This window comes from Erithacus rubecula (assembly GCF_903797595.1).
Source record: "Erithacus rubecula genome assembly, chromosome: 3".
NCBI classification, from domain to species: Eukaryota; Metazoa; Chordata; class Aves; order Passeriformes; family Muscicapidae; genus Erithacus; species Erithacus rubecula.
Window position 1 is genome coordinate 114,610,391 of NC_136689.1, and position 27,786 is coordinate 114,638,176.

Genomic DNA, 27,786 nt, shown 5'->3' on the forward strand with positions numbered 1-27,786 from the left:
ACCTCCCAAACCTCAGGCACACATACTAAAATACTTCTACCCTACAAATGAAAGGAATGTAACAAAAGATCAGCATTCATTCCTCAAATTGTCTTCTACACATAAAAATTTGTTACAGCTTTGAGAGACAAATAGAAACTGAACTAGATACAAGGAGGCTTACATGCATATGGGATTGAAGCAGGTACTGCCAGGGACTCCCTGCTGTGTAACCCACTGATTACCAGTCCAGAAAACACAGGCCTCTTGCAGTTCCACAGGCACACATACATAGATGCTGCTTTAATGAGCACTGAGTGTTACAGTTTTCAAACAAAAGACACTTACAGCAACCTGGTATGTAGATGCTTTATTTCTGACATTAACGTGGTCTGTATTGTGAGATTCTCTTACATAAAAGTTTGTGGTACAACAAAAACTAAGATAAACAAGGCATTTGTTGCACGTTATGTCAAACCTCAGAACAAAAATATGGTGTAATATGTATTAGGTTTCATGCAAGTTTGGCTGCTGCATGTACAATTTACCTATAAACTGAAAGAAATGCAAATGCACACAACATTCAAAAAGTAATAAGATGCCTGACATATGAAAGATTAAAACCTTCCTGCTAAAGCAACAAAGTAGGAGTTAACTAAACGATCCAACCAATACCAACACAAATTATTACTACTTACCATAAATCTATGCTTAAACTTGGTATAGGTAGCTTTGATGATACCATTTCTACTTCAATATACCATCCAGATTCTAGTAATTCTGTCTTAATGTCTGGCTTCATTTTTTACGAATTAAATGCTGTCTCCAGCATTATATGTTGCTGTTAAATCCATTCTGGTCATATACACCTAAATCTAGTACTGCCAAGAATTCCAATTGACTCCTCTAAATTTTGTTAGGTGAGGAATAATCCTGGCATGATGGGCATTTTCTGATCCCTTGTTTATAATAGGATTCCCGTCCCCCTTAAAATTTTGATGTGAATTAAAAACTGCTAAAAATGTTTGAGCCTACTACTATGAGAGCCAATACCAAAAAGCTCATAAAAACAAGGATTGTATAAGCTTTGAGATGCTTTAAAAAAAGTTTAAGAACCCATTACCTTCCTTGTGCCGCTCATCATGTGAAAATTCTCCATTAATTAATTCTTCCCTACCATCTTTGATATTAAAGTGTTAGGAACAACTTTCCACACCCTGCATAGTACTGGTTGATCTCATAAAGTTAACTAGAGAACCTGACATCATGTAATTTTACATACAGTGCATATGATGCTCGCTCTTTCCATCTCTCATAGCAGCAAGCCGATTCTGCCACGAACTGTAGCAGCACACCCGGGAGTGGAGAGGAAGAGTGTTTGAATTATAAATAACTAAAACTACAGTGTACAATTCTATTTACTTGTCAGTATCTGTTGAGAGCACTCCATTATAACTTGCTCGAAATTAACTACATAAAAATCTCTACAACAAAAGCAAACCAAAACATTCCTTCAAAATCAAAAATAAAGACATAAAATAAGTGCAAATACCTAAAATAGGCAACTAAAGCAAGTGTTGTGACCTGTATACCTTTAAATAAGGACAAAGATTTTTTCATAAATAAAAGAATGTTCTCTTTGCTCTTCAAACATTTAGTCAGTATATAATGGTCAAAGTTAAGTGCAGATACAATTGTTTTGAGATCCAAGGTGCCAAGTTTCTTTAAAAAAAAAAAAAAAAAAAAAAAAGAATAAAATATATATAGTGAAAATGCATTAGTTTTTAGTTCCTATGCAGGACAAAGTACTCCTCAGTCACAAGTAAGACCCCACCATTTCTTTCTAAATATATTTAAACAAGGTACAGGAACAGTTGCTGTATAATACAGGAATACCTTGTAATTATGTTGTAGACCAACATGATTTTAGGGCTATAGTGCAATCTTTATGTAGATGTAACATACAGTATAGATTTTTACACTTCACCACTGTAATTCTTCTTCTGCTATTGAATATATTTTAAACTTGTCCTTTTTTCATTTTAGCTGTTTTAACAGGAAACAACATTGGCCTCTAGACAACCTGCATACATATAAATATCTACATTTAAGCTTTGAAATGGAAATAAATTATAAAAACAGACTCCTTTCCAATTTACAAAATTTTGCTTGTTCCTACATACTGTACAATACATTCAACAATCATCTCATTTTGAGATTTATGAAGAAAATACTGATGCTTTACACTAAACTTAATTCACCCCCCTCTGCCTACTTCTAGTACCATTTGCAAATAAATATATTTAACACTGTAGTTAATTTCATTGTTTTGCAGCATACCAAAAAAAATTAGTAGTGCAACTTTCTATCCTTCCTTTGTACTCCTTTCCATTGTGTTTCTTTATATACTAGAAAAATGCTACATAAGCAAAAGCACATTCTGTCATGTATGTTGCTCATTTGGAAACCAGTAACAACCTATAAACCTACTCTATGTTGAAAATGCTCTAACAGATAAAAAAGCGATGCAAGTCAAAAGAATAAATATGAAAAATAGACCTAAAAACTGTATGTTGTCAGTACTGCAATGTATTTTACCCTTCTTTATATTTTAGGGGTTTACTTTTTTAATATCTAAAAAATTCATTGCAGAACTGTTTGCAGTATCCTTTCATAAAGCATGCAAGAGCTTCATGTCTGTTCTTTGTCAGTCAAAAGAAGAAAGGAAGCTTTAAGGTAGCTTTAAGGTTTCCCTTGGCAGACTCTCTCAAAGACTTAATTCCCAAGTATTGCAGGAGAAATGCCTCCAACATTGTTTCAGTTCCAATGGAAAGAGATGGTTGTCAGCTGCAGTGACCATCACAGTATCAGAGACCTCGAACTGCTGTTGGTAGCTGTGTATGTGCTCAGATACCTTCTTGCTTGTTCAGTCATGATAAGCTGGTCTTCTGTTTTTCCATAAACAACTGCCTCCCAGTCACGATTTGGCTGCGCAAAATAAACTTCTGTTAAAAAGGTTCTTTTAAGAAACTAAAATACTTGAGCAATTATCATACAAAGTTTCAGAGGAATAATAAATTATTAAAGCCTAGAAATGGTATATTTTACTGAGAAGGATTTAGTTCTACAGTACAATACCTAAAGCTTGTGACAAAGCTCCCTCACCACCCCTTAATCCAGCTCCAAAGCAGAGCAGCCGAGTTATGCTTCAAGTTCTAACACACAAAATGAAGAGTCTAACCAGTTCAACAATTAATACATGAAAGTGAAGCTAATTCAGTTATCACTTCTTTGAGTATCTTCCTCTTTAGATGTGCTAAGTTCAACAGGCAGAAAAAACACATTACTGACAGCTGTCTGGAGACACCAAGGAAGGTAAAATGATTTGGGAGCTGGAAAAGAAGACTGTGGAGAACTTTACTGAACCAAGTGGCAACTATGGAACAATGGTCAGATTTTTGGGAAGATCCTAGAAATGGCAAAGGAATTGGGAATAACAACTATGAACAGAAGAATATTTAAGCTCCTAGTCCTGCTTTTTTCATGAAGCAAAGCCTACATCTTCACATGATGCACTGGATCTCAAGCTGATTCAGCTCCAAATTGGAGCTGACATTGGCTGATTGTAGCATGATGATGGATGCAAGATACTCCCCCTCCCACATCGAGCTAGAAACTGATCCCAAGGATCAGTTCCACATATTGATTGACAAAGAAAATTAGCTGTCTGAGTTTCTCTGTAAATTTAGCAGAACTTGATTCATGGAAGGGACTTGGGGTTAGAGAGGACACAAAACTGATAGGGAATTTCTCTTGGGAAAAAGGAAAAAAGATGGTTCAATGAAAATATTTTTGAGTATACTATGACTAAGCTCTTTTATTAAGTATTCCAAAGACCACGCTTCTGGGTCAGATAGATGTATTCACCTTTGCTGCAATTCACAGCAATTTTTTTATTTTTTAATTTTAATATCAGTTAAATGACTTGTTCTTCTTCCTCATAAGAAAAGATCAGAAAGTATTACTGTTGTCCCTCTACTTAAAAACATCATGGTTACAGCAATTAAGTAGAATGTGGATGATCAGGCTCCAAGTGTCTTGACTTTTGGGCTTTTTCTAAATGTTTTAATACAGAGTGGTAGGTATTCTGAGAAGATAAAAATACTTCATACATTAACTCCCTGTGGGACAAACTGGAATTGGTCCAAAGTTAGGCCAAAGAATCTCTTCTTATATCTGGTGATCAGGACAGAGGAAAAACTAGGTTGCATGGTTTTACCAGTATGGAAAATATACAGATGTTACAAGAACAATTACCAAACAGAAACTGTGGATGAACTCTGCTTAATGAATCCCACCGGGCTTATTATGAAGAGTAAGCACCAGAGAAATCCGAGAAACTAAAGTCCTAAAGAAGTGTAGTTTACACCAGGTCAAGTTTTCTAACTCCTAGTCTTGGGCACCCAAGCCTGTTCTGTAGGTCTCCCCTACCCTGTTTTTTATTCCTTCCCCCCACACAATCTACATCTTAGTGAAACATCAGCTTGCCTCACTGAAACAATGTGTGAAACACCAGGATTGTATTTAAAGAACTTAGCTATGAATAAACACTGCGGAAAAATTACCAATTTACAAGAAATAAGAATCATGGAAACACTGAAACTGGATCACTGGTTTCAACAATTCCAGACGTTAGTGCAAGAGAAAACAATACAAAATTTCTTTGTTAACCCACTAACAGAATTCTTTGCATCCAGACCTGAAGAGCTTTCTCCATTTTGACATTTTTTGTAGCACATGCATTCAGTTTCTTCTTAATTACTGCATTTGCTTTGTTTGTTGGATTTGTATCCTGTTTTTCTGGTGTCAGGTTACATCTGTTGTCCTGTATTTCCAACAACGGTGTCATTAACAAAGATGTAGTATATGCATTTTTTGACTATTGACAAAAAAGAGAGTAGGGAACAGGAATAATAATTAGTAATTAATACAGAAAGACTTCAGCTGCTGTGGTCAGAGAAGCCAAAATGTAAATAAAGCAAATACTATCAGAAAGACCCTAGGAATGAATCTGAAAAGAAAATGCAGTGAACAGTATATGAAGAACTAGCCTGGTCCATACTGGGATCCACAGTCAGTACCAAGCATAGTACAACAAGCAGCTGCTAGCATGGTTTAGGTATCACTGAGTAGACAGTTTCTTTACTCTAAAGCCACACCACTCTGATACACTTTGTTAAAAACCAGATTTGATAAAGTGGCAACTATAGAATAGTTTTAAAGAAAAAAAAAATTCACTTTGACCTCTAGGACAACTCTTGTGAAAGTAAGGGCAAGCAGACCAGAGTCAAAAAAGTAATATCACATCATATTAAGGGGGAGGAACTGCTTTAAAAACTGAAATAAGCACTGGATGGATCATTTAAGAAGAATTTTATATATTGGTAATGCCTACGGCAATAAAAAGAAATTAATCCAGCTTCAGTATACAAAAGTGGAAGACAGATATATGTCAATCTTAGAGACCAAAAATTAGATCACAGTAACACTGGCATAAATATTTGCTTGCTTACAAAAACATCCCTTTAAACTGCATTAATCAACCTTCTAAGTATTTATTCTACCTCAACCTTATCACTAAATTACCATCACATGGACACACAATCTCTGCTTAAAGATAGTGGTAAAAATGAAAAATAAACCAATCTCTCTGCTAGGAATGAATATTCTTGTTGCACCAGCATTCCTTACAAAAATGAAGGAAAATCAACTTTTCCCCAGCCCTTAGCCTTTAACAGACCTCAACATGATGAATCTTAACCTGGACTCAGTGATACACAATGTGTCATAACCAGACACCACTAAGAGAAGAGCAGGTATTTTGGTCATGACTGGAATGGCTGGAGCACTGCTGCTCCTCCCAAGAGATGTTCCCTGGGGAAGCTGGCAATTCCCACTAGGTGGCAGAGGGCCCAATACCCAGGAGAAAGATACCAAGGCTTGGCACAGAGTCTAAGAGGCACTTCAGAAGGGAATTTAGAAAACCAGTTAGAAAGGAGTATGACCTAAGCACCTTACACAGTCTTTTTAAGGACCTTGGCTCCTGTATATAGCCTTAAACCTAATAAGAATCACAGACATTTACTCTTTTGAGCATTAAACACATACATGCATTAAGAACTCATTAGAAAGAAGCTTTCCTACAAGACTAAGCTATTCAATTACTCAACTGAAAAAACATTAAGCTTCTTTATAAAGGAAGTAAGGATCAAAATAGCCTCATATCTGATTTCTTCATGTCTTGGTTCTTGAGACAGAAGTATTCAAATTCCTTTAGGCAGAAGAAACACACAAATTTAATCTTTTACATGCTTGGTATTTCTTAAAAGTATTCCCCTACTATGTGAAACAGGAAAAACATGCTGCCTAATATGCAATTAGGTATTTTCAGAACATGTTTGCCAGACTCTCGAGCATGCACAGCACAGGAGCAAATGTCATCTTCCTGGTATGTTACAGAAAGCTTCAGCATGCTGTGTATGCTAAAGTTTATAGGTAACCAGCATGGAAACAGCTTTGCTACAAACCTGTAAAGCATTCACATTTAACCTACTCTGAAGGGCTGAAAGGAAAAATTCATGCACGAATTCAAGCCCAGTATTAAAACAGTATTTCAAACTGAAAGTATTTTTCATGTTCCAGATATAGTAATCTAGCAACTTTAATCCAAAAAATTATTTCAGTGGGCAGAACAAAAAATACACAGTCCCATATTAATATTGCTGCCAATTATGCTCTTAAGTTAGTTTAGTTTAATTCTTACCTGTACATCTAAACTATTATCTTCTGTCAAGCGCTGGGCTCCAACCTCTTCCTTTTCCTGTGAATCTAGGACCAGTGATTTTCTCACTTTTTTAGAAAAGTTGTGCTGAAATAAACATTTTTCAGAGAAAAATTGTAAAATATTATTTAAAATCAGTTATTCCCTATTTGAAATTATTATTGTCATATTACCTCCTGCTTGCAGTTTTTATACAAAGTGTCATCTTCATCCTTGGGAAATATATCTGTTCCAGTTTCCTCTTTCAAAACTTCCCTAATGTCTTCCTCCGAGAAGGCAAGTGGTTGTGACTAAACATTAATTAAAATTGAAGAAGAAAATACAGGAAGTCTATTAGTGACCAGTTCTCACAACATTCTACTTTCAGCTAATGTAGGCTAGAAAAGAAATCTTGCAAAATCCAGCAAGAAAGCACCTAAGGTACTGTAGTTAAAAACCACAGGGCTACATTTCAGGGCTATGAACATCATTTTAAGTTCATTTTACTCCACATTATTTTTATCCCGATAAAACATATATATGCACACAATGCCCCAAAAATGCAAGGTAGCATTGAAGAAAACCAGCTACTTGTTAGCAAATGGCTATTCGCTGATAAAAGGGATACAAATAATTCATATATACTAAATACTTACATAAACACATGTATGTATATACACACACATAAAAACATAGTAAAAACTGTACTAGAAATGTGTAACTGTTGTTGTGAAAAGAATTTATACCAATTTTAACACAAATCTTTGAATAAGACATTGATAGTTCTAAGTACAGTACAGAATTTCACAGAAGCCATACAGATGGCTCCTTTGTGTACCAACAGGAGAAGAATTCCCTTAAGCCCTCAAAATTTGATTTTGAACAGGAGGTTAATAGTGGACAGAAACAGGAATGCCAAACCACTCCATTTGCATAGTGAGGGACTGTGAATCTATAGGGTAACACAGATGGTGCCAAGCCCTGTGGCAAAGTCTGAGCTACCTTCTGTGTTTGCAGAAAAGAAGCAGTCAATATATATTGGTTGGAATCTTTTCAGAATTTGAAAAGCATATGTCTCCTGAATTCCAAAAGTTATTATGCATTAACATACCTTAGGTAGGTTAGGAAGAGAACAAAAATTTAATTCATTTGGAACAAACTAACAAAAAAAGGTAACATTATCCATAGTCAACAAAACCAAAATAAGTGTGATAGCCAGTAGAATGAGAGGATCATGAACTGCTATTCTACAATTTTGGGATTTAGGATTAAGAAAACAGCAAACACCACTCAAGATTATCACACTGTGGTAAACATCTAGTTTCAGTCCTAGTACTGTAGAAGAACCAAAACCAAAGAACAACTTGGCTCTTACATAGTCCAGAGGATTCAAAGATAATGCAGTTTTTCAAGTGCAATGTGAAAGTTGTTTAAAATAATAAGGTCAGTCATATTCATCTACAGCAGCCTGCTCTTACCAGATTACCCAGCTATAGAACCCATACCCATTCATTCTCTGACTTAAAATTTATCTTTGGAAAAACCAGAATCCTAAAGTATTAAAATAAAAATTTCAGGCAATTATGCAACCACCTTTTAAGAGATATAGTGTTAGCAAAGCTAGACAAATTTAAAACAATTCACAAGCATGAAACTGATGCATTTAAGAGTACTGTGAATCAAATGATTATATGTACCAAATTGCTATTCAAGAAGAGAATGCCTTTAGACTTCTATCCTTCAGTGCAGTGTAACAACCACATCCAAAGAGGTTTTGATTCACATTCTAGTTGTTCTCTAGGATAAGAAAATGCTTTCTAAGATCACCCTGAGGCTTACAGTACCTGAAAACCAAGAGGGCATTTAAACTTCAGCAAAGAAGAAAACAAACAGTATCATCACATACCATAAGTCTGAGAGGACCATACTTTTTTTCCTGAGCAGCCAAAGCATTTTTAAAAGGAGTTGGTGTCCTTGGTGTTGAACCCAAAAGAGATCTTCTCATTGTGGGACTTCTAAAACTATTCAAGCATAGAAAAGCATTTTAATATTTTATCATTAGCAATGTAATAAAATTAATCTAAGAAACGTTTTAAAATACCTTCATTTACACAACAGATATCACCACCATTAATCTGAAAGTACTGAGATCACCATAGCATTACCCCACGTCTATTAAACTTTAATTTAATAACCCCACCAGATTCTTAATGTAATAAACCTACCCTACATTTTCCTTTTGATCCTGTGGTGTCATTTCCTTGTGTAGAGGAGTCGTAATAAGAACTTTCTGCCCACAGATTGGAGTCGACGTAAATGCAGGATTTTCAAAGTTAAATTGTTCATTTCCAGAGCAAGTGTTGAAAAACTAAGCACAAGAAGGGAAAAAAGAAAAAGGAACATTTTTCAAAATCTCACCATTGCCCTTAACAGCAAAGATCCCCAAATTATATACATATATCTGAAAGACTTTTACTGACAAATCCCAATACTGTATTCTTGACTTACACTTATTGCTGAAACCTTGATTTTCTTCTTAAACCCCCTACTACTTAATTAGGTCACAGACACAAAAGGTCTCTATCAACAATTATTTGCATGAGAAAGTGTGAGCTGAGACAGAGGCTGCCACTGCTGCTGCTGCCCTCCCCATCAGTCTTCAAAACAAAAGGTTGTTTAATGATACATTTTTAATAGATTTACCGTTATACAGATGTTTTAAGAAGTTTTTTGACATTTATTTAGGCTACAATGTACTACTTACAATTTATAACCCACCCACGACAGTCTTCATGTTTAGCCATATTTAAAAATGCACTCACCTGTGATGGAGAAAATGGTAGTGTTTTCACTGGTGTCCGCTTCAGCGCAACGTTGACGCCGTCGTTACATGAGCCATCGTTCAGGTCAGTAACCGGGGACTGCCCAACACGCAATCTCTTCTTCTTTCTCAGGATAGCAGGTGGATTGCTGAACTTAGTTAAGTTTGAGGTTGCTGAAAAAACTGTTTCCTCATCCCCACTGACGCTGCTGTGGTTTTTGCCATCAAGCATAACGCCGACATTATACTGGCAGTCGGCAGCCCCTTCACTGTGTTGAAGCCGCATTAGTTTTACTGGAGCTGGCTTGACAGGGGATACAACAGCCTCGGAAAGCTCAAAACAGGTATCACTCCATGCTACCGGATCCTATGGGCAAGATGCAAAACACAAGCAGGCTTATCCAAGATTACTTCAGAGTGTCCAACCCAATCTATCAGCCCTCTACCTCCACAAGCCATATACTGAATTATTCTCCCTGTGTCTGTCATGCAATCATAAAACACTGGATATTTTAAAACACAATTCTTCTACAACAGGTAATAAAGCACTTGATAAGGAAGACATTATAGACAAATAGAAAATAAGGTAATTTTAAGAGTACTTTACACACACAGTGTAAGTTGACATTCCTAATGAAACACTTCTTTTGAACAAGGAATACAAACTTACAATTTCCATAAGATCTAGTGTCTCTGCAAATTCTGGAATGGTTTGTAGAGGTGTTAACATTCTATTTGCTTCTACACCCAAATACTTAGGTGGTGAATTCTGCTGAACAGGTGTGATGCGGGTCTCATCCATGCTGTAGAAATTACTTGTTTGTTCCTCAAGGCTACTTAGTGTATTAGGCATACAATCCTCCATGATAAAATTTCCAGACCAACAAGACAAGCTTCCAGCTTGCTAAAAAGTTATGAAGAAGAAACACGTTAATCTTTTTCAACTTAGAGGCTGAAAAGACTCAATTATGTGACTGCAAGGTGGAAAAAAAGTAGTGCATGGAAACACTAAGCATAACTATTAATTTTGGCATTTTCAAATACTAATTATCTGTTTCAATTAAAGAAGTTAGTCTTCTCTTTACATTATTATGCTCAACATTCTCAAATTGTTTAAGATTTTTATCTTACCTCACATTCATATCTTATACACACAACTTAGGTAATTATGGGCTGTATTGGAAGCCATCTCTGATGCAAGTTTCCTGCGTACCTGGACACCAGTATATTATTAAGTTATCTTCAATACAGAACACCGAACTTCTAATTTTAAAATAAGAAAATGTTTCTAGAGTGTGAAATACTACTTGTTTGATCTGGATTTTATTAATGCAGATTTTAATAGTCAAGTAAACTTCTAAAATGTTACCCCATTTCAGTAGACTGCTTAGTACCCAAGAAACAAATTTTAATTTTTGCTGGAACTCTAGAAACAAACCAGATTCTACTAGATAAGTAGAACTGCACTGTTTCAATAGAATGCCAGGGACAAACCACCACATAAAATCTGAAGTTCACCTGTAACCTAAACTAGTGATCAGTATGGTTGGGTTAGTTAGGTGTCTGATAAGCACAGCCCTCTGAGGAAATCAGTGACTCATCTTTAAGTCACCCTAATTCCACAGAATTAGGGAAATTCCACTGAATTCACACACAAATTGTGCACAGTGCATATTTATTTAGTGTTTGTCATGTTCAAATGTGGATATTAAGTATTGCAAGCACTCACACTGAAATTTGAGGAAAATACAATCTACAGGACATTTTGAAATCAAATGGGGCAAACCCCATGTATTTTTCACCTTTCTTTACTAAGCAGATGATCAACATTGGTGATCCATAAATGTGAATGGCAATAGTAACAAATGTGTCACCTCCTGAAAGAGGATTAAAATAAGAGGTCTTAGGAACTGCCAAATTGCTGGTCATCTTGCTGCTGCATTCACAGCTTAGAAAACTGCACTAAAAATAAGTTGTCTCAGTTCTAATATATAGATTTTTGTTTTTCAATGCAACAGCCATAGATTTGGTTTTAGAGGGTCAGGTGAAAAAAACACCACACTAAACCACACAACCATGACTGAATTTCTGAGGATTAACCTCAGTAATGCATATCCAAATATTTAGAGAAATCTGCAATCCTTACAGAAGACATTTGTTTTCTTCTGATTTCATTCTCTGCTGACATAAGTAGCAATTCAAGTTCCTTTATTTTCTTTTCTTTATCAGGATCATCATCAATAAATGGCTGCTGAAAAATTTAAGAAAGAAGCCATTACTATTTTTCACTTCCACCACCTCTTCACAGTAAAGATTCTGTATTATAACACAGCTGTATTTTTAACACTAATCCACACAGAGAGGGAACAGAACTGTACAGGTCGTATCATATATTGTAGTACAGAAGTCACCCACAAGTGAAACAACTCCAATTATCAGGAGATGGATCTGATGTTAAAGTGGTGTGTAAAGTGGTATTTTAATTGGATTCTAACATGGTCAGTAAATTATCAGAGTGCTAAAGTACTTTCTAAACTCAAGTCACTACATTCTATCCTTAATAGAACCAAGTGCTGTCACACCAGTTTATGTGCTTGTTTTTACATGCCTTCTACAATTTTGTATTATTTATCCACACTAAGCATGCAAGAAAGTGTTTCAAATCAGCATTTGCTGACACAGCATTTATACAAGCAACCACTACTATCAGAAAAAAAAAATAATTTGGTTTTGATAAATTTGCTTGTTCAACTCCTCAATACTTTCCATTATTGCTGTAAATGTAGGTGAGGATATATGCTATCACCAGTTTAGAGCAGAAAGGAGCAGAAAGTATCTTATACTTTTTTGTGTAGAGCAATCCAGACTGCCAAAAGCCATTTGAGGCTTTTTTGTGACTTGTATTCTTATACCATTATCAGGGAAGAAAATGCAACATGAAACAGATGACCTGCGTGGGGAAACTTCAGTTTAGGTAGAAAGTTCTACAGAATTCCTCTAACACAAACAAAACATGTATTATTCCTTGTGTCAAATCACTTCTTTTACTAATTCCAAATTCACAAGAATTATTCCAAGATGCCATATTAGAAACCAAGATCTATAATTCATTCTGCATCACATGAGAAGATATATTCCAAGCGAGCCCAAAAAAGCAAAAAGAAATAATATATCCAATTTCTATTTGTTTTAACATTTCTTAATTCTTCAGTATTTAGAATTATACAAAAGAGCATCTTCAACTAACTGAAAGATGTTTATCAGTAAGAAAGAAAGAAAATCTAATGAAAGAAGATCTAATGAGCCAGAAGTGTAAGTCACAGTAAATTGGGATTTCCAGGTAGTTACATTTATTACATATCTGTAGATAGTAAAGTCTTGTCTTTCAATCTCTCATAAGATAGGTAATACTAATATAAGTCACAATTTAGCCTGGAGATTTAACAAGTAGACTACGCTTTAAGCCATATGTCTATCAGAAATAAGCACAAACATGTTTCTGGGATATACAAAGAGGGCTTCATTTTTCCTACCTAAACAACCAATTACACTTGCAAGCATACTTGCAGAGGAATCTATATAAATTTAGGTGAATGATAAAGACTAACAGACATTTTGTAGATACACATCTTTTAGTTTTACTGAATAATATTATGCAGCAAATTCTCTTTAATTTATGAAGGCTGTTAACAATTTACCTGAACTATGTTGGAAGAAGATGGAGCATGTTCTAGACAGCTGCTTTCTGGTGAGGCATATTGATATGCTGGAATCTAAGAAAGCATAAAAAAATTTAGAAACCCTCAAGAAAAGGAGGCTACAAAATTATCTCTAGTTTATTATACATAAACTATGGTTTACAAAACCCGAGTTGCCATAAAATCACAAAAATACACAACAGATCTTCAATCTTTCAGATCTGTTTCTTGTTCCAAACTAAATCAATTATTTGAAACTGGGAAATACTTAATATTCTAAATTTTGAACTTACATGTGTCTGAACAGGCACATAAAATTGATTCTGAGTGTGCAAGTGTTCCATAGTCAGACAAGGTTGGGGTTGAAGTTCAGCAGAACTAGCACTTTCAGACTTTATAACACTTTGCAAATATCCTTCCTGTTCCACCTTTCTTCGCATTGTTGAATTCCAGTGATTTTTAATTGAATTATCAGTCCTAAAACGAAAGTATAAAACATCTGGTTTCCAGATCTCAAAATCTAATATATGACACAATTTAAGGGTTTCTACAGTAGTTAATCTGAAGCCACAAATCCAGAAAGCTCTAGCAGCTTAGACAAAGTTCTGTTATCAGTAGGGTTTTAGCATAATGACTAGAAAGCTACTCTTTTCAGAACTTACTTCTACTAAACTTCAAGTGTACCAGAAATTAAAAGAAGAAAAGGAAAAAACCTTGGTTCAGACTGTAATCATAGGGGGAATCTTTTTTCTTAAATACTTGGAATAATGTAGTGAACACACACTTACCCCTCTGCTATAAATTTGCAGTACATGTAGCTAAGACAATCACCTCACTATCCCACAGCATAATAGAGGCACTTAGGCTGCTGTTTGCCACAGGAAGACATCTCTTCTAAAATTGACAGCCTGCAAGCCCCACCCTGCATTTCATCTGCAAATTCGTGGAAGAACATCCTACTACCTCTTCATGACCTTGTTCATGGATAGCATAAAACAGGCATGCACTTCAACAAGCAGGCTGAAATCACTCAACACCAAACATTAAGTCAAGAGTAGGCTAAAACTGCCTTACTGCCTAAAATATTAGCATTATTATTCCTAGCTTTAGGTAGAGGGACACAGTAACAAAAATTGGTTAAAGTCCCATTCTTAAGGTTGATTCCAAGAAGTATTCCCCTTTTTCATCCCACCTATTATTGGACTCTACAAATCTTCTAGGTCTATGATCTTTAGCAGTCTTTAGCTAAGAGTGCCAGATTTATTGACAACAAACAAGCTAGTAAATAGGAACTCATCTGTCAAACTCATCTTCCCTCTCTGAAATTCTATTTAGATGCAGCCCATTCTCTTCTCATTCCTCCAAAGGATTTACTGTGAGCCACAGATTGTGCATTTAAGCAAAACACAAAATTTTTAACCACACATCCCTCATTACACCAAGATAACAAATGCTGACATGCCTTAGGCACAGCTAGACAGTCACCTCTCAAACACATAAATTGAACTCAGAAAGGGACAGCTTAATACTGCATTTCTATTAACAGTACAAGATAAAAGAATTATTTCATTAAACTCCTCACATAGTAAAATTTTGTTTTCCACAACCACAGAAATTGGCAACAAAACTTGAAAGAAACATAAGGCAAACAATGAATACAATTCATTCTTAACTTAGAGACTTCATGATAACCAACTAACTTTGCAATGCATGGCTCCTAAGCCTGGACTTTTGAACGTTATTCTTTTTTTTTTTTGTTCAGTTCAACAAGTGCTATACAAAAAAAAAAAAAAAAAAAAGAAAATCAGATCTTAAATCAGGACAGTCACCCTCAAATGCATATTAATGAAGGCACTTTGGGATCAAGTTTGATATCAAATAATTTTTCTACTACTACTTGCAGGTAATTCAGTTCAGCTCTATTACAGAGGTTTTTTAAGTGATCAGGAGGAATTTGAAGATACCTTCAAACCCTTAGAGCTCTTTCCATGGGTTTTACATATTTTTAAGAATACAAATCAAATGTGAAAGATTTTTAGCATCTATCAAGGTAACTGTTTTGATATAAGTCTCAACAGATGTTCTCTGACTAACAAGTTAAGATTTGAAAAGGTACTGAGATGAGCACTTTTCATATTCCAACATTTAACACAAATAGAATTGAAAAACACCTTCCAGGAAGAAGTTTTGCTATTTCAGCCCATCGGTTTCCCAGACGCTTGTGAGCCTCATAGATTATTCTGTCCTCTTCTTCTGTCCACGAAGATTTTTTAACCTCAGGATTGAGATGGTTATGCCATCTTTCTCTGCACTGCTTGCCTATTCTTCCTTTCAGGTGTTTTGCAATTAGAGACCAGCGCTTTGGACCATACTTCTGAACTAATTCAATAACCTGGAATAGAGATGAAAGCACATTATAATTTCAAAATCTGATTTACTTAAGCAAAGGCTGAGAACACTGATAAACTCACATTTTAGAATAGCATTATAACAGTCAACTGATATTAGGCCTAAGGAGGCAGACAGTAACTTGGGGGTTTAAAAATGATTTTTCAAGAAATCAAAAAATTACTAACTCCAAATTCTCTGTGTTTAGAATATAAGTGTATACTGATGAAAACATTCATTTGGAAGTTTCCTTTCTACCACGGACTGTGTAAGCTGACATCAGGAAAGACCAAAATAGAAATTGATAAAGACATTTCATTTGACTGTTTTCAATAATATTCATATGAGGAAAGACCACACCTCTACACCTGAAAATGGAATGGAGGTTGGGAGTTTTTACAAAGTAGAAGCTTTTTCTTAAAAGACTAATGAGAAGTGTAAGAAAATAGATCAGGAAGACCAAATTCATAAATTGACAAACAGTAGTTTAAAACATCTTAGAACAGTTTTAAACAGTAGGAACAAGAAACCAATTTGAAATACCACAGGAAAACTGTATTTGCATCTCCCTACCAAGCAGCCCAGGCTGTGCAGGCAAATGGCTACACTACAGATTAACAACAACAAGGTAAAAAAAAGGGGCCTAAAACATTGATATCTTCTTTACACAAAGAAATGTTTTCACAGAATATTCTGAGCTGAAAAGAAACAAGAAGGATCATCTAGTCCAGTGGCCCATACAGGGATCACTCTCACAACCTTGGCATTATTAGCACTATGCTCTAACCAAATCAGCTGATCTCAGGGTTGTAACAGTATGTTATGAAATAACTTCCCTTATTCCCAATCCCTTCAAGTCTAGTGGGTTTGAGGAACAAAAGATGTAAACAAGACCTTTGATCTTCAGTGCTACTAAGAGATTCCCCCTCTACTTGGTAAACTAGAGTAATTCAGCCAGCAATCTTACTAATGGGAAATTAAATGCTTGAGCAGACCAAACATTATATCTACTTAAGACAGAATTTTTTTCTTCTCATACATCATAATGTAATAAAAGCATCCATGTCACAAGATGCATCAAATATCAACTGTATGGGAATGGAACTTTAAAAAGTACATATTCTTAGCAGTCATATGCCAATTTTGTTAAAGAGCAGAGTATCAATTAGTTTTTGTTACCCTCTGATCTTCTTCTTTAGTCCAGGGACCTTTAATCAATTCTGGGTTTAGTACCTTCTGCCACCGATGCTGGCACTGAAAATCTGAACGATTCTGAAACAGTTGTAGAAGACCAGTGTAGATGTTAAAACTATTGAATACATAAATCTGTAAATATATTCTAGAATGAATTATTAGCTTATTTCAAATTAAAAGACTTATTTAGAAATTTGTTCTAAGTATAATAGTTAAATTCTCCCTTATTATTTCTTATTCCATTTGCTTATAAAAAACTCTTCTCCGGAAAAAAAACAACCTTGCATGAAGCTCTAATCTAATTACTTCAATGTGCTAACTTTATAATCAAATTCAGAACTTACTCTTCTTTAAAGAAAAATTTTTATTATTTTTGTCCTCATTACTCCACACATTCTCTGAACTTTGTGGATGATCTATTTTTTACTTTATCTATAACTTTAAAAAGGGAGAAAATTTTTAAGGAAATACTTTTTCTTTCAAATAAAAGAATATACTTTTTGCTAAATCCCAAATGAATGTATTCTCAGCTCTTTACTAGAGTGTTAAGAAAAACAGATTTAGATCAAATTTAGTTAACACATACTAATTAAACAACATTGCTTTTGCTGGTCAGGACAGATGGTGCTTTTCTGTAGCTTCACTAAGGATCTTTTGAAATATTGTTCCCAGTTATGAAAGAGAAATAACCTTCACTTAGCCTTCTAGAAACTGTCTATATGAAAGGGTTGGTCCAATGCTTAGAAATATGCAGGTAAGAGCCTGCCCCAGGACAGCATACTTTTTTTAACACTGGGACATGATTGTTGCTTCAGTGCAAGCTGTTGGATAGCAAATATCCATTGCAAGGCTTTGCTGGTCTTGTCTGCCAAGTAAAGGTGTTACCATGCTAAAATGAAGTTAACGAAGTAACAGTCTGCAGGACCAAAAAAACCACCTAGAACACTAACACCCAAAATCACACTGTGCACACTACCTTCAAGCTGTAAGTTATAACTATAATAAATAATAAACTATATATATAATATATAATGTAATAAATATAAGTAATAACTAATAACTGTACAATAAAAAGCACGCTACAGTTTTTTACAAAACATCATCATTTCCTGTTAAAGACAAGCTGTAAAAGACAGACTCAATATAGAATAGCTGTTACCATTTTGACAAAAAACATTTTAAATTGTGGCCTTTTAGTGCTTTTATCTTCCAGAAATTTCTGAAATCATAATACAATTTGGAGAGAAGAGCAAACAAATGATGGAATGAAACAATATAATCGTTTCAGTCTGCCTTAGCCACAAAAAAAATCAAAAGCAATTACAAGCTACATTCTCTCTCTTGAGAGTAATCTTGAAGCCATCTTCACTTTGTTCAGACAGAATGAAGCGAAGGTTTACCTGTACATATTCCAACAAAGAAATGAGGGTTTGAAAGAATAACAGTTTGAGGGCCTTTACAATTCAAGATACCCTTGGTTTTCCTCGTAAAAGACCACCAGTAACAAGGTAAGTGTGAATTATGCCAGCCTTTATTATTTGGCTGTTGCAATAGGTTGCCTAAACAGGCTGTGAATGCTCCATCTGTGGAGATAATCAAACCCAAACACTGTCCTGGCCATCCTGCTCCAGCTGATCTTGCTTAAGCAGGGGCTGTGAACCAGATGACCTGCAGAAATTCCTTCCAACATCTTTGATTCTGCAGTAGGCACCTGATTATGCCTTCTTCCTCTTTTCCTGGGGAATGTTTTTTCAGCCTCACTTGGGCCCAGCTGAACAACAGGACTTTTGCCACCAGAACTATTTGTTTTTAGCTGGAGAATTTTTTATTAAACTGTTTGATTTGTTAAATGCAACTCCATACTACACCTGCATATCAGTATCACCAAATGTATTTTTAAGCAGCCTAATATAAATTTTTTTTTATTCTCCTCTGTCATCCACTTATTTCACTAATTTTTATAAGGGAACAATGTACACATATGCAATATGTATTTGCTTACACATGACTTAAATTTACAAGTTTTGAGCTTATTACCTGATATCTATATTTTGCCACTTGGAAAAAAATCAGAAGCATCACAGTTGCACAAAAATATGATGAGAACAATGCAAAGTTATAGTTGTTCAGCATTTAGAATTCAAGTCCTTTTCTAGCTTACAATGGAATTTCATACATCATCCCACACAATATTGTGGGAACCTCAAAGGTAGGATGAGGTGTAATTTTTTGATTTCTAATATTTGAATATCCAGCCTTATATTCTACCTTGTTTTTACAGCAGACATTTTACATTTGTTCAGAAGAGAAAAAAAAAACATCAATTCTAGTTGTAAGTACTTTCTACTGTTAACTTGGAGAAGCAAGCAGTCATCACTGCAAAAAAAAAAAAAAAATCTCAAACCCAAACAAAAAATCCCAACAAACACACACAAATAAATAAATAAATAAAACACATGCCCCCTTAACTATGGTGGTTAAGAAATTCATCCCCCTCCTTTCAGGCAATCTTTCAGATGCAACCCACTCTGCTAACTGCTTGTGGATCTAGCCACCATGAGTAATGGAACCAGTAAGATAAAGGAAAATATTCCATAATGAAAACAAATAGCAAGTGTGAACAGAATGTATTTTTGATCATTTCAAACTTTCACTGAAGACTGAGCCAATAAGGTTCTTCAAGGTTTGAGCTAGATCTCAAGTCTATTTTAGAAGCCTCCTCTAAAATAGCTTTTATTATGTGCTTCTGATCCTATTTCACTTCATTTTCAAACTAGACATATGACCAAAGTAAATAAATATTAAGAGAACTTAACTGAAACAGAGATTCAACTTACTTGTAGATGACTAGCAATGAAAGCCCAATCATCTGTACCATTTTGTTCCACCAGCTTCTTTAGCCTTTCATCCTGTTAAGACATAACCTCAGCCAATAAATTTTACATGCTACCCCAATACAATACTAAATAATAACATATTTCATGAGCTAAGAAGATCAGGTAAGGATCAGACTAAAGCAAAAAAAAAAAAAAAAGTGTTACCTCTTCACGGGTCCATTTCACCTTGCTACATATCTTCTTCAAACCTTTTTGCTGTGGTACTTCATAGTCATGATCCATATATTGAAAGTCATCGTCTTCCTCACTGCAAAGTACAACAGAAGAGTGAAGAGAACCAAAATACAGTTTAAAATACTGCTGAACAGCAGTTTTTTCTAATTACTTGTAGCTTTTTCCAAGCTGCACATATTGTTCTAAAATGACATGGAATCTGCATGATCACAAGGTCTGCCTCTAGCAGTTCACCATGTCAAAGTACTGAATTAATTTTAATTTCAAGGCCACACAGTGGATAGATAACTTATTCCAAGTCACGACTCAAATTTGAAGTAAAAACTACTTTAAAGACTCATGTATTTCTAATAGATTTTTAAATCTTTATTTTACATGAATGAGCTTATAGATTGGTTTGCTAAACTGCAAAACACATTCATGATCCACCTCCGTAACTGAAGCAAACACAACAAGAATGTCAAAAAGTAAATCTCAGATTGAGATTTTAAGTGGGTTCCTGACTTGACTAAAAGCCTTGCCTCAGTGTTACAGGAATTGGATACAAATCTTTGAAGACAGATACGTTCCCAACTGCGGCATCAGCGCTGATCCTCAGAGCGCAGAGCCGGAGGGGCAGGGCAGCCAGGTACCTCTGCGGCTCCGCGTAGATCCCGCTCCATCTACTGGACAAATGCCGAACTCCAAACTGCATAAACAAAGCCTTCCAAGCAGGCGGCACAGGCAAGTGCTCCACGGAATCATCGCTTAAACTTCTGTGTCAGTGGCTCACGTCAGCATAAATTCAAACATGTGGAAACCTACGTCTACCAACAAGAGCTGCAGTGCCCCTGCATTAATTACAGCAAAGGCACAAAGAAGGGACTGACATCCAAATATGCTGCCTAAATTAAAAGCGGTCTCAGAGTGAATTTTTTTCTCTATTTTATTATTTGCACAAAGCACGACGAAAGTATCATAAATTCAGGTTTAAAAAAATAATATTTCTGCTCATCCTTGACAATTACTTCAATTTTTCAATTAAAAGTATAAAAAACCCCTTCCCCAGTAATGAAATTAACCTGTGCTGGTGTCAAGAACAGATTTGATGGACGATCTCTCCAGAACATGCAATGATCAGCACAGCATGCTGATAAACTGCTTACACATTATTTGTTATTTCCCATTAAGTCTGTTAGCCAACAAGTACATATTTTATTCAAAGGCATTACCACAGGATAGTAAGTATCCAACTCCTGCACACTTGCTTCTACATCCTACACTACGTCTGCATTTGCCCTACTTAGCTTCATGATGCAGCAGTAAAACATAAACAAATTAAAACTTTGCTGAGTTACTGAAAGACAAGGCAGCAAACTTGTGGGAAGGTCAACAGCAAGTTCTTCACCATACTTTTCCAAAAATTAAAAGAGCTGCAAACACAATGACTTTAAGAGGTTTGCATTAAGTGGCTTAAGACTTGTAAAAAGATAACTTAAACTCAGAAGCAACAGGTTTTTCTACCACCCTACCAGCTCCTCTTTTTTCTTTCATCCACAGTTATTTGAGAAATTTCAGGGATCTTAGGATTGTAATACCAAAACACACTTCTCATAATACCATTTCATATCAAACAGGCCATACAGTTCACTTATAACTAAAATCAGGCCTTCTTGTAAAGTCCTTTGTCAACACCTCCTAACCCACTGCATGGCAAACTAGTTTGTGAGCAAGCAGTCTACTCCACCTGAACCACCACCAGTCCTGAGTCTTGTTTACACTTGTGCTATGATTGACTATAAATCAAGTCCAGATTAATGGTTGGGACCACTACATAAAGTTTTCAATTAAAAAGACAAGATTTTTGAACACATGGGATTGCTACAGTTCATTTGACAATTATTTTGCAGTTATGAAACAGCTACTGCACCAAAGTGGAAGGCAGCCACCAAGTTTCATCAAATAAGACATCTGTGACAGTAAAGTACGTATTTTCTGTGCTAGCTGTCCTTGCAATTCTGAGTTGAGGACCATTAAAAGAAAAAAAAAATCATGCTTGCAAATGCAACAACCAAGAGCAGTTTAACATCAAACGAATACAAGATTAAACTTAATACCATTTGGTGCAAAACAATGACACTTTCTCCTTGCTTTACACCTAATTGAAAAGTCTTGAAGTCACTTTTATGTTAACTCACAGGTTCAAAGATTTAGTTTTGGAGATACCATCAGACACTGACACAACATCCGCCTCGGGCTACCGATCTCTAACCAAACCTTCCTCTGTTATCCACAACCCACTGTGCTTTCAATCATTAAATCAAAGCACTCCACAGCCACGGGATAATACAAGCTAAAGCTTGACAAGAACGAAACTACTATGTGTAATACCACAGGTGAAAGTCCCTTAAACTACAAAATGCCGATTAGGAGTGCCAAGAAACATGCTCTCTCTGAGCTGTTCTTGGAGACAGCAAAGCACAGACAGCTTCAGCAGTCAGCCTCTGCAAGCAGAGCCCTTTGTGGCTTACACAACTACAACACACCAAAGCATCGCTTTCTTGTTTTAGTTGCAGTTTTGCAGAAAAGTATTCTCTTACAATTTTCCACATCGGAGGAAAACACAGCAGCAGCTTTAACGTGCAACTTTGAAACTACCCCCAATTCCATGAAAAGTATGCATTCACAACAAACCCCAGATGCCATAGATAACTCACCGAGTATCCTTTCCCTTCTCAATCCTAACCTCTTACATCTCTTTATAAATTTCCAAAAACCGATTTAAGACAAGAATAATTACAGCGACAAAACAGTTCGCCAAGACCCACCTTCTGAATACAAAGCAAAGACACACCCATTTTCATATCAATATAACAAAAGATGTGTGAAAGCCATCTAGGGCAGCTCCTGGAGCTCTAGTGCAAAACATTATCTCGCAGGAATATTTCAGGCTAGATTGTGATACCTTCAGTCAAAGAATATGTCAGATAAGAAAAAGTAGGTGCATTGAACGTATTGAAAGAATCAACAGGCCCAAACCTTACACCAAGACTGTGCCAAAGCCACTTGGGAGGTGAAAAGGAAAAAGTGTTACTCCACCGAAAGGAAAACAACCAGCACGGAAAGCGACTGCGGAGACAACGCAGTTGTTACTGACAAGCTCCGCCGCCCAGGTAAGCTACAACAAAGACGACCTGAGCGAAAGCACAGAAGTGACAGCAGCTGCCAGGGGAAAGGCGGGATTTGTACGCGAGAGGTGGTGCCCAGAAGTCCGGGAGAAGAGATACCTGCGAGGGTGCCGGAGGGGGAGGGAGGTGGGCAGTGACAGCCGAGGCTGGGGCGGTGGAAGGAGGCCGAGAGCGGCGGTGAGGGGCGGGGCGGCACCTGGCCGGAATCCCGGGGCGCGGAGAGAGCACCTGGCCGGGATCCCGGGGCGCTGGGGGGCACCTGGAAGGCAGCGCTGCCCGGGAGGGGAAGGGGGCAGAAAGCGCAGCGCGCCCCGCTCCGCACTCACCTGCGCCGTCTCTCCGCCATCCTCGGCGCGCACCATAGGGGGGGCCGCCACGGCCGCGGGGCGCAGCACGGAGCCCCCGAGCCGCCCGGGCTCCCTCTCTCACGGCAGGGCAGGGACGTAGCGGGGCACGCAACGCCTCCGGCCGGGCAGGGATCCTCCCAGGGCCCGCTGCTCCCCGCTGTGCCCGCAGCGCCCCGGCGGCCGCCCTCAGCCCCGGCCCGGCCCCGGCGCGTCAGGCATGGCTCGGCCTGGCCGCTGCCCGCAAGGACGGGGCGCGCAGCGGCCCCTTTCTCGCCCCTACTGCGCCTCGCTCTCCGATGCTGTCAGAGCTGCCGCGGGCTCCGGCGGCGCCCGCCGCCCTCCTTCCCTTCGTGCCCGGGCCGCTGCGCTGCGCTGCCCTGTGCCCGCCCGGCCCCCGCCGCGCACCGGCCGCCGCCACCGCCGCTCGGGCTCAGCCGCCGGCGCTCGCGGCGCGCTCGGCCGGTGCCGCCCGAATCTCGCGCGCAGCCTCCCCCCCGCGAGCCGCCGTTTGAATCTGCGCAGGCGGACTGACGCCCCATTGGCCGCCGCCGGCCGCACGCGGCTCCGCGCGCCGGGCGGGAGGGGGCGGGGCCTCGCGCCGGCGGGCGGGTGGTGTGACGGGCCCGGGACGGGGGGAGCGGGGCGGCCCCGCAACGCCCCGCCGCGAGCACCCGCGAGCCGCCCCCGCGCCCGCGGCAACGGCGGCGGCTCCCGACGGCAAAAGAGAGAAAAAGTAACGGCGGGGCCGCCCCCGCGCGGCAAAACCGAGCGCCTCCTTCGAGCCGGAATCGAACCAGCGACCTAAGGATTCCCGCGGGCCGCGCCTCTACAGTCCTCCGCTCTACCAGCTGAGCTATCGAAGGGAGCTGGCCGCACATTCCGCTCCATAGAATAAAGCCTTTTACTGGAATTCCCTTCCCGGGAGCAGCTGGACTGTACAGACGCCCTCGGGACGGAGACGCGGAGCTGCGAGCGGCCCCGGTGCCTGCCCGCGGCTCCCGCAGCCCGGGCCCTGCCGCCGCCGGCTCGGTCAGCGCCGGGGCCGCGGCGCTCTCGGCTTCTCACGCTCCCGCGCCGGGAGCGAGATGTCCTGGCGTACGAGGGAAGCGCTTCCCGCCTCCCTCCCTTGCCGAAAAGTCCATGTCCTGTCGCTGCTCGCGTGCTTGAGGAGCGGGAAGCGCGGATCTCATCCATCTGCCAGCCAGCCAGCGCTCTTACAGGCTCCTGCTCCAGCCACGGCGCCGGGAGTGTTGGGAAGAGGCCAGCCCCAAACGGAATCAGGTTGGAAAAGAGCTCTCAGATCATCGAGTCCAACTTCACCACCGCCAACTTCATCACGGCACTGAGTGCCAAATCCAGTCCTTCCCTGAATACCTCCTGGGCGGTGACTACACCACCTCCCTGGGCAGCCCGTTCCGATGTTCAGTCACCTTTTCCGTGAAGGAATTCCTAATGTCTAACCTAACTTCCCCTGGCACAGCCTATGTGCTCTCATCCTGTCACTGGTTGCCTGGGAGAAGCCGAACCCCACCTGGCTACACCTTCCTTTCCGATAGAAACACGGCATCGCATCCTCGTGTGGCTGTGCTGATGGACATGTGGACTCCACGGAGCTCCCAGGGGAACAGGCGGGAGCATCTGCTTTAAAGACAGATGTTGGCAGCTGCACAGTCAAAAAAAAAAAAAAAAAAAAAAAAAAAACCAACAAAAAAACCCAGAAGGGTGGCATTTAAAGGTGCTCCGTAATCATGGCGTTCACTTGACACTGGAGTGCTCACATCCATCACAGGGCCAAAACATCACTTTTTATTAACTGCAATGGGATTTTTATTTTAGTGGTCAAAACAAATCGCAAAAAAAGCAGATGGTTCTTTATCCATCATCTTCTTTCCAAAAACATTTTTCCAATGGTTAACTTAAGGAAATTTGCTAACCACCGCAGAGGCAATGACCTCCTGAAGCTATCACCATCCTGAAGTAAATGATACATTCCAGCAGAACCTCTGTGTGTTCTGGGTATTTCCCTACACGAGCCTTTTAGCTGGAATTATAGAATGATTTGGATTGGAAGGAACCTTAAAGATCATCTAGTTCCAGCCTCCATGCAATGGGCAGGGACACCTTCCAGTGCACCAGATTGCTCAGAGCCCCATCCAACCTGGCCTGGAACACTTTCAGGGATGGGACATCCACAACTTCTTCAGGCTACATGTTCCAGTGCCTTATTTCCCTTAGCAAAGGGTGATAAATTTTTCCTAATATCTAATCTAAACCTACTATCTTCTCATTTGAATCCACTCCCCTTTGTCCTGTCACTATATTAGACACTACAGTTATGCTTTAAATTGTATTCAAAGAGGTGCTCCATTCCCTTAATCATCTTTGCAGCCCACCCCTGGACCTGCTGCAGGAACTCCTTGTCTCTTTTGTCCTGAAGAGCCCAGAACTGCACACAGCATTCCAGATGTGGCCTCACCAGTAGAGAGGCAGGAACATCTCTCTCTGGCAGTGCCCTTCCTAATGCACACCAGGGTTCCACTGCCCTTCTTGGGCACTGGGACACACTGCTGGCTCACGGGCAGTCCGATGTTCACCAGAATGGAATATACAGAAGTATTCGGAATAAAGGAAGCCGTGTGTGGAGTCTGTACATCCCCACAGCACTATCAGTGTTCCTGGTACATCCCCACAGCACTGGGGCTGTTCCCAAAACATCTTCACAGCACTTTCAATGCTCCCAGTGCATCCCCGCAGCTCCCTGGATGTTCCCGGTGCCTGCGGGCGGGAACGCCGGGCTCGCAGCGCCCCCTGCGCGGGCACGCGGGAACTGCAGGCGGCGGCGCAACCCCCACAGCACGGGAGGGCAAAAACCCACCAAAAACCACCAAAAACCACCAAAAACCACCAAAAACCCAACTTCACCCGCATCACACACCCACTGTTACAAGGGCGAACTAGTATGGTTGCATCTTTCACGAATATAATTAATTCCTTGAGGGTTTATTTGTAGCCTTTGCTAATAGGTATTCAGCACCAACCAACCTACATTCTCTGTGATGTGCTTTTAGTATCCAGAGCTGGCGACGCAGCAGGTTTCTTCACATCAAAGGTCCGACAGGAATCTTTGAACTATGAAAGCTGTAATGAAAAAGTAATAGAAACCACCCTGAGACAGGATTTGTGTCATCAGCCTCATACAGAATGAAATGGCATCTTTTAGCACTCATTTATATTTAATTCAAAGTGAAAGGAGCCTGAAATAAAAATATTATTGTCTAAATAGGCATCGTGTTATATATTCCCATAGTAACATGTGTGTTTCCAATTTGCAGGAAATAGATCCTGAAAGCATTAGCTGGAGCAAATTGCTAAAATAATAAGTACTGATGGTCCTGTTAAAAAGAATAATAGCCTAAAGATTTAGTTTGCTATGACATCCAGTCATAAACATTCTCCTTGAAGTACACCAGTAAGCACATACACACCTCACTTTTTTTTTCCTTTCGTTTTTTTTAATCCTGCTATTGTCCTGTGAAGGTCTGATGTTTAGATTCTCTTTTGCTCCTACATGATTTACCAAAAAAAAAAAAAAAAAATAGGGAGATGCATCCCCCTCTCTCTATCTCTTCTCAGCTTTTAGTAGCTTCACAAAACCAAGCTAGAGATCTACTAATGTCTTCAGAGACCTTTTAAGAAAGCAGGCACAGACACTGTCACTCTAGCAGGATACTGACTGTCCCCTCCTATCCCATCCAAGTTGTCATGGCCCACAAGCCACAGGCTCAGTTTGACAGGCTTCTGACAGGACACTCACCAGCCAGCAATACCTGAGTCCCATCGTGCAAGAACTGCTTTCTGCCTGTTTGCCCTTGCCAAGACTCCCTTGTGACATAGGAGAGCCCAGTTCCAGCCTAGACCCAAAGAACATGAGCAGGTGCAAGGACATTGCTGCAGGTTCAGGGTGTCAGGAGGCAAATCCTAGCTCATAGTGAGTCACAGATTTGCCACTTTCCCTTTACCTTAGAACTGTTTTGTTGGCTCTCCTGACAAATCAAAACCAAACAACACTTGAATCAGCTGTTGGCATTTGGATCTTGCTTGGGTTTTCTAGTGTTGCAACAAAACACATTTCCAAAGTCAGAGACACTTGCTCTTACCCAGATGATTCAATGGGCAAAGTGCCCTGGAAGAGAGAGTCTTATCATTTATTCCATTATTTATTCCTTCTTGTTCAGTTTCCTGCTGATCTGCAGGGGAAAAACTTCTATTAGGCATTCATTACGACCTTAACTAACAGCAGA

The 27,786-nt window shown here is 39.0% G+C and overlaps 1 protein-coding gene across 4 annotated transcripts; it reads right to left on the reverse strand.

Annotated features, from left to right (window-relative positions):
* Positions 1-334: 334 nt before the first annotated feature.
* MYBL1 (MYB proto-oncogene like 1) lies at positions 335-23,784 on the reverse strand. Of its 4 annotated transcripts, none has more exons than XM_079300061.1 (16): positions 23,465-23,784; positions 19,942-20,044; positions 19,738-19,809; positions 16,886-16,978; positions 15,490-15,710; positions 13,612-13,795; positions 13,319-13,393; positions 11,767-11,871; positions 10,291-10,524; positions 9,622-9,987; positions 9,025-9,167; positions 8,706-8,820; positions 6,994-7,110; positions 6,803-6,907; positions 4,739-4,918; positions 335-2,967 (listed from the first exon to the last, which is right to left on the reverse strand). In XM_079300061.1, the coding sequence occupies exons 1-16, from the start codon at positions 23,482-23,484 to the stop codon at positions 2,839-2,841; spliced, it is 2,262 nt and encodes a 753-aa protein (XP_079156187.1). In that variant the 5' UTR covers positions 23,485-23,784; the 3' UTR covers positions 335-2,838. The 4 variants fall into 4 exon arrangements, with proteins under 4 accessions (XP_079156187.1, XP_079156184.1, XP_079156185.1 ...); XM_079300058.1 differs by having other exon boundaries at positions 11,767-11,868; positions 23,465-23,627; XM_079300059.1 differs by lacking the exon at positions 23,465-23,784 and adding an exon at positions 23,238-23,364.
* Between the last annotated feature and the right edge of the window lie 4,002 nt (positions 23,785-27,786).

Coding starts and splice junctions, on each gene's coding strand:
- MYBL1 (XM_079300061.1), bottom strand. CDS start 23,484: ATGGCGGAGAGACGGCGCAG. Junction 11,872..13,318: donor CTTCTTCCAACATAGTTCAG/GTAAATTGTTAA, acceptor TAAATTTTTCAG/CAGCCATTTATTGATGATGA. Junction 8,821..9,024: donor GATCAAAAGGAAAATGTAGG/GTAGGTTTATTA, acceptor ATGCTTGAATAG/TTTTAGAAGTCCCACAATGA.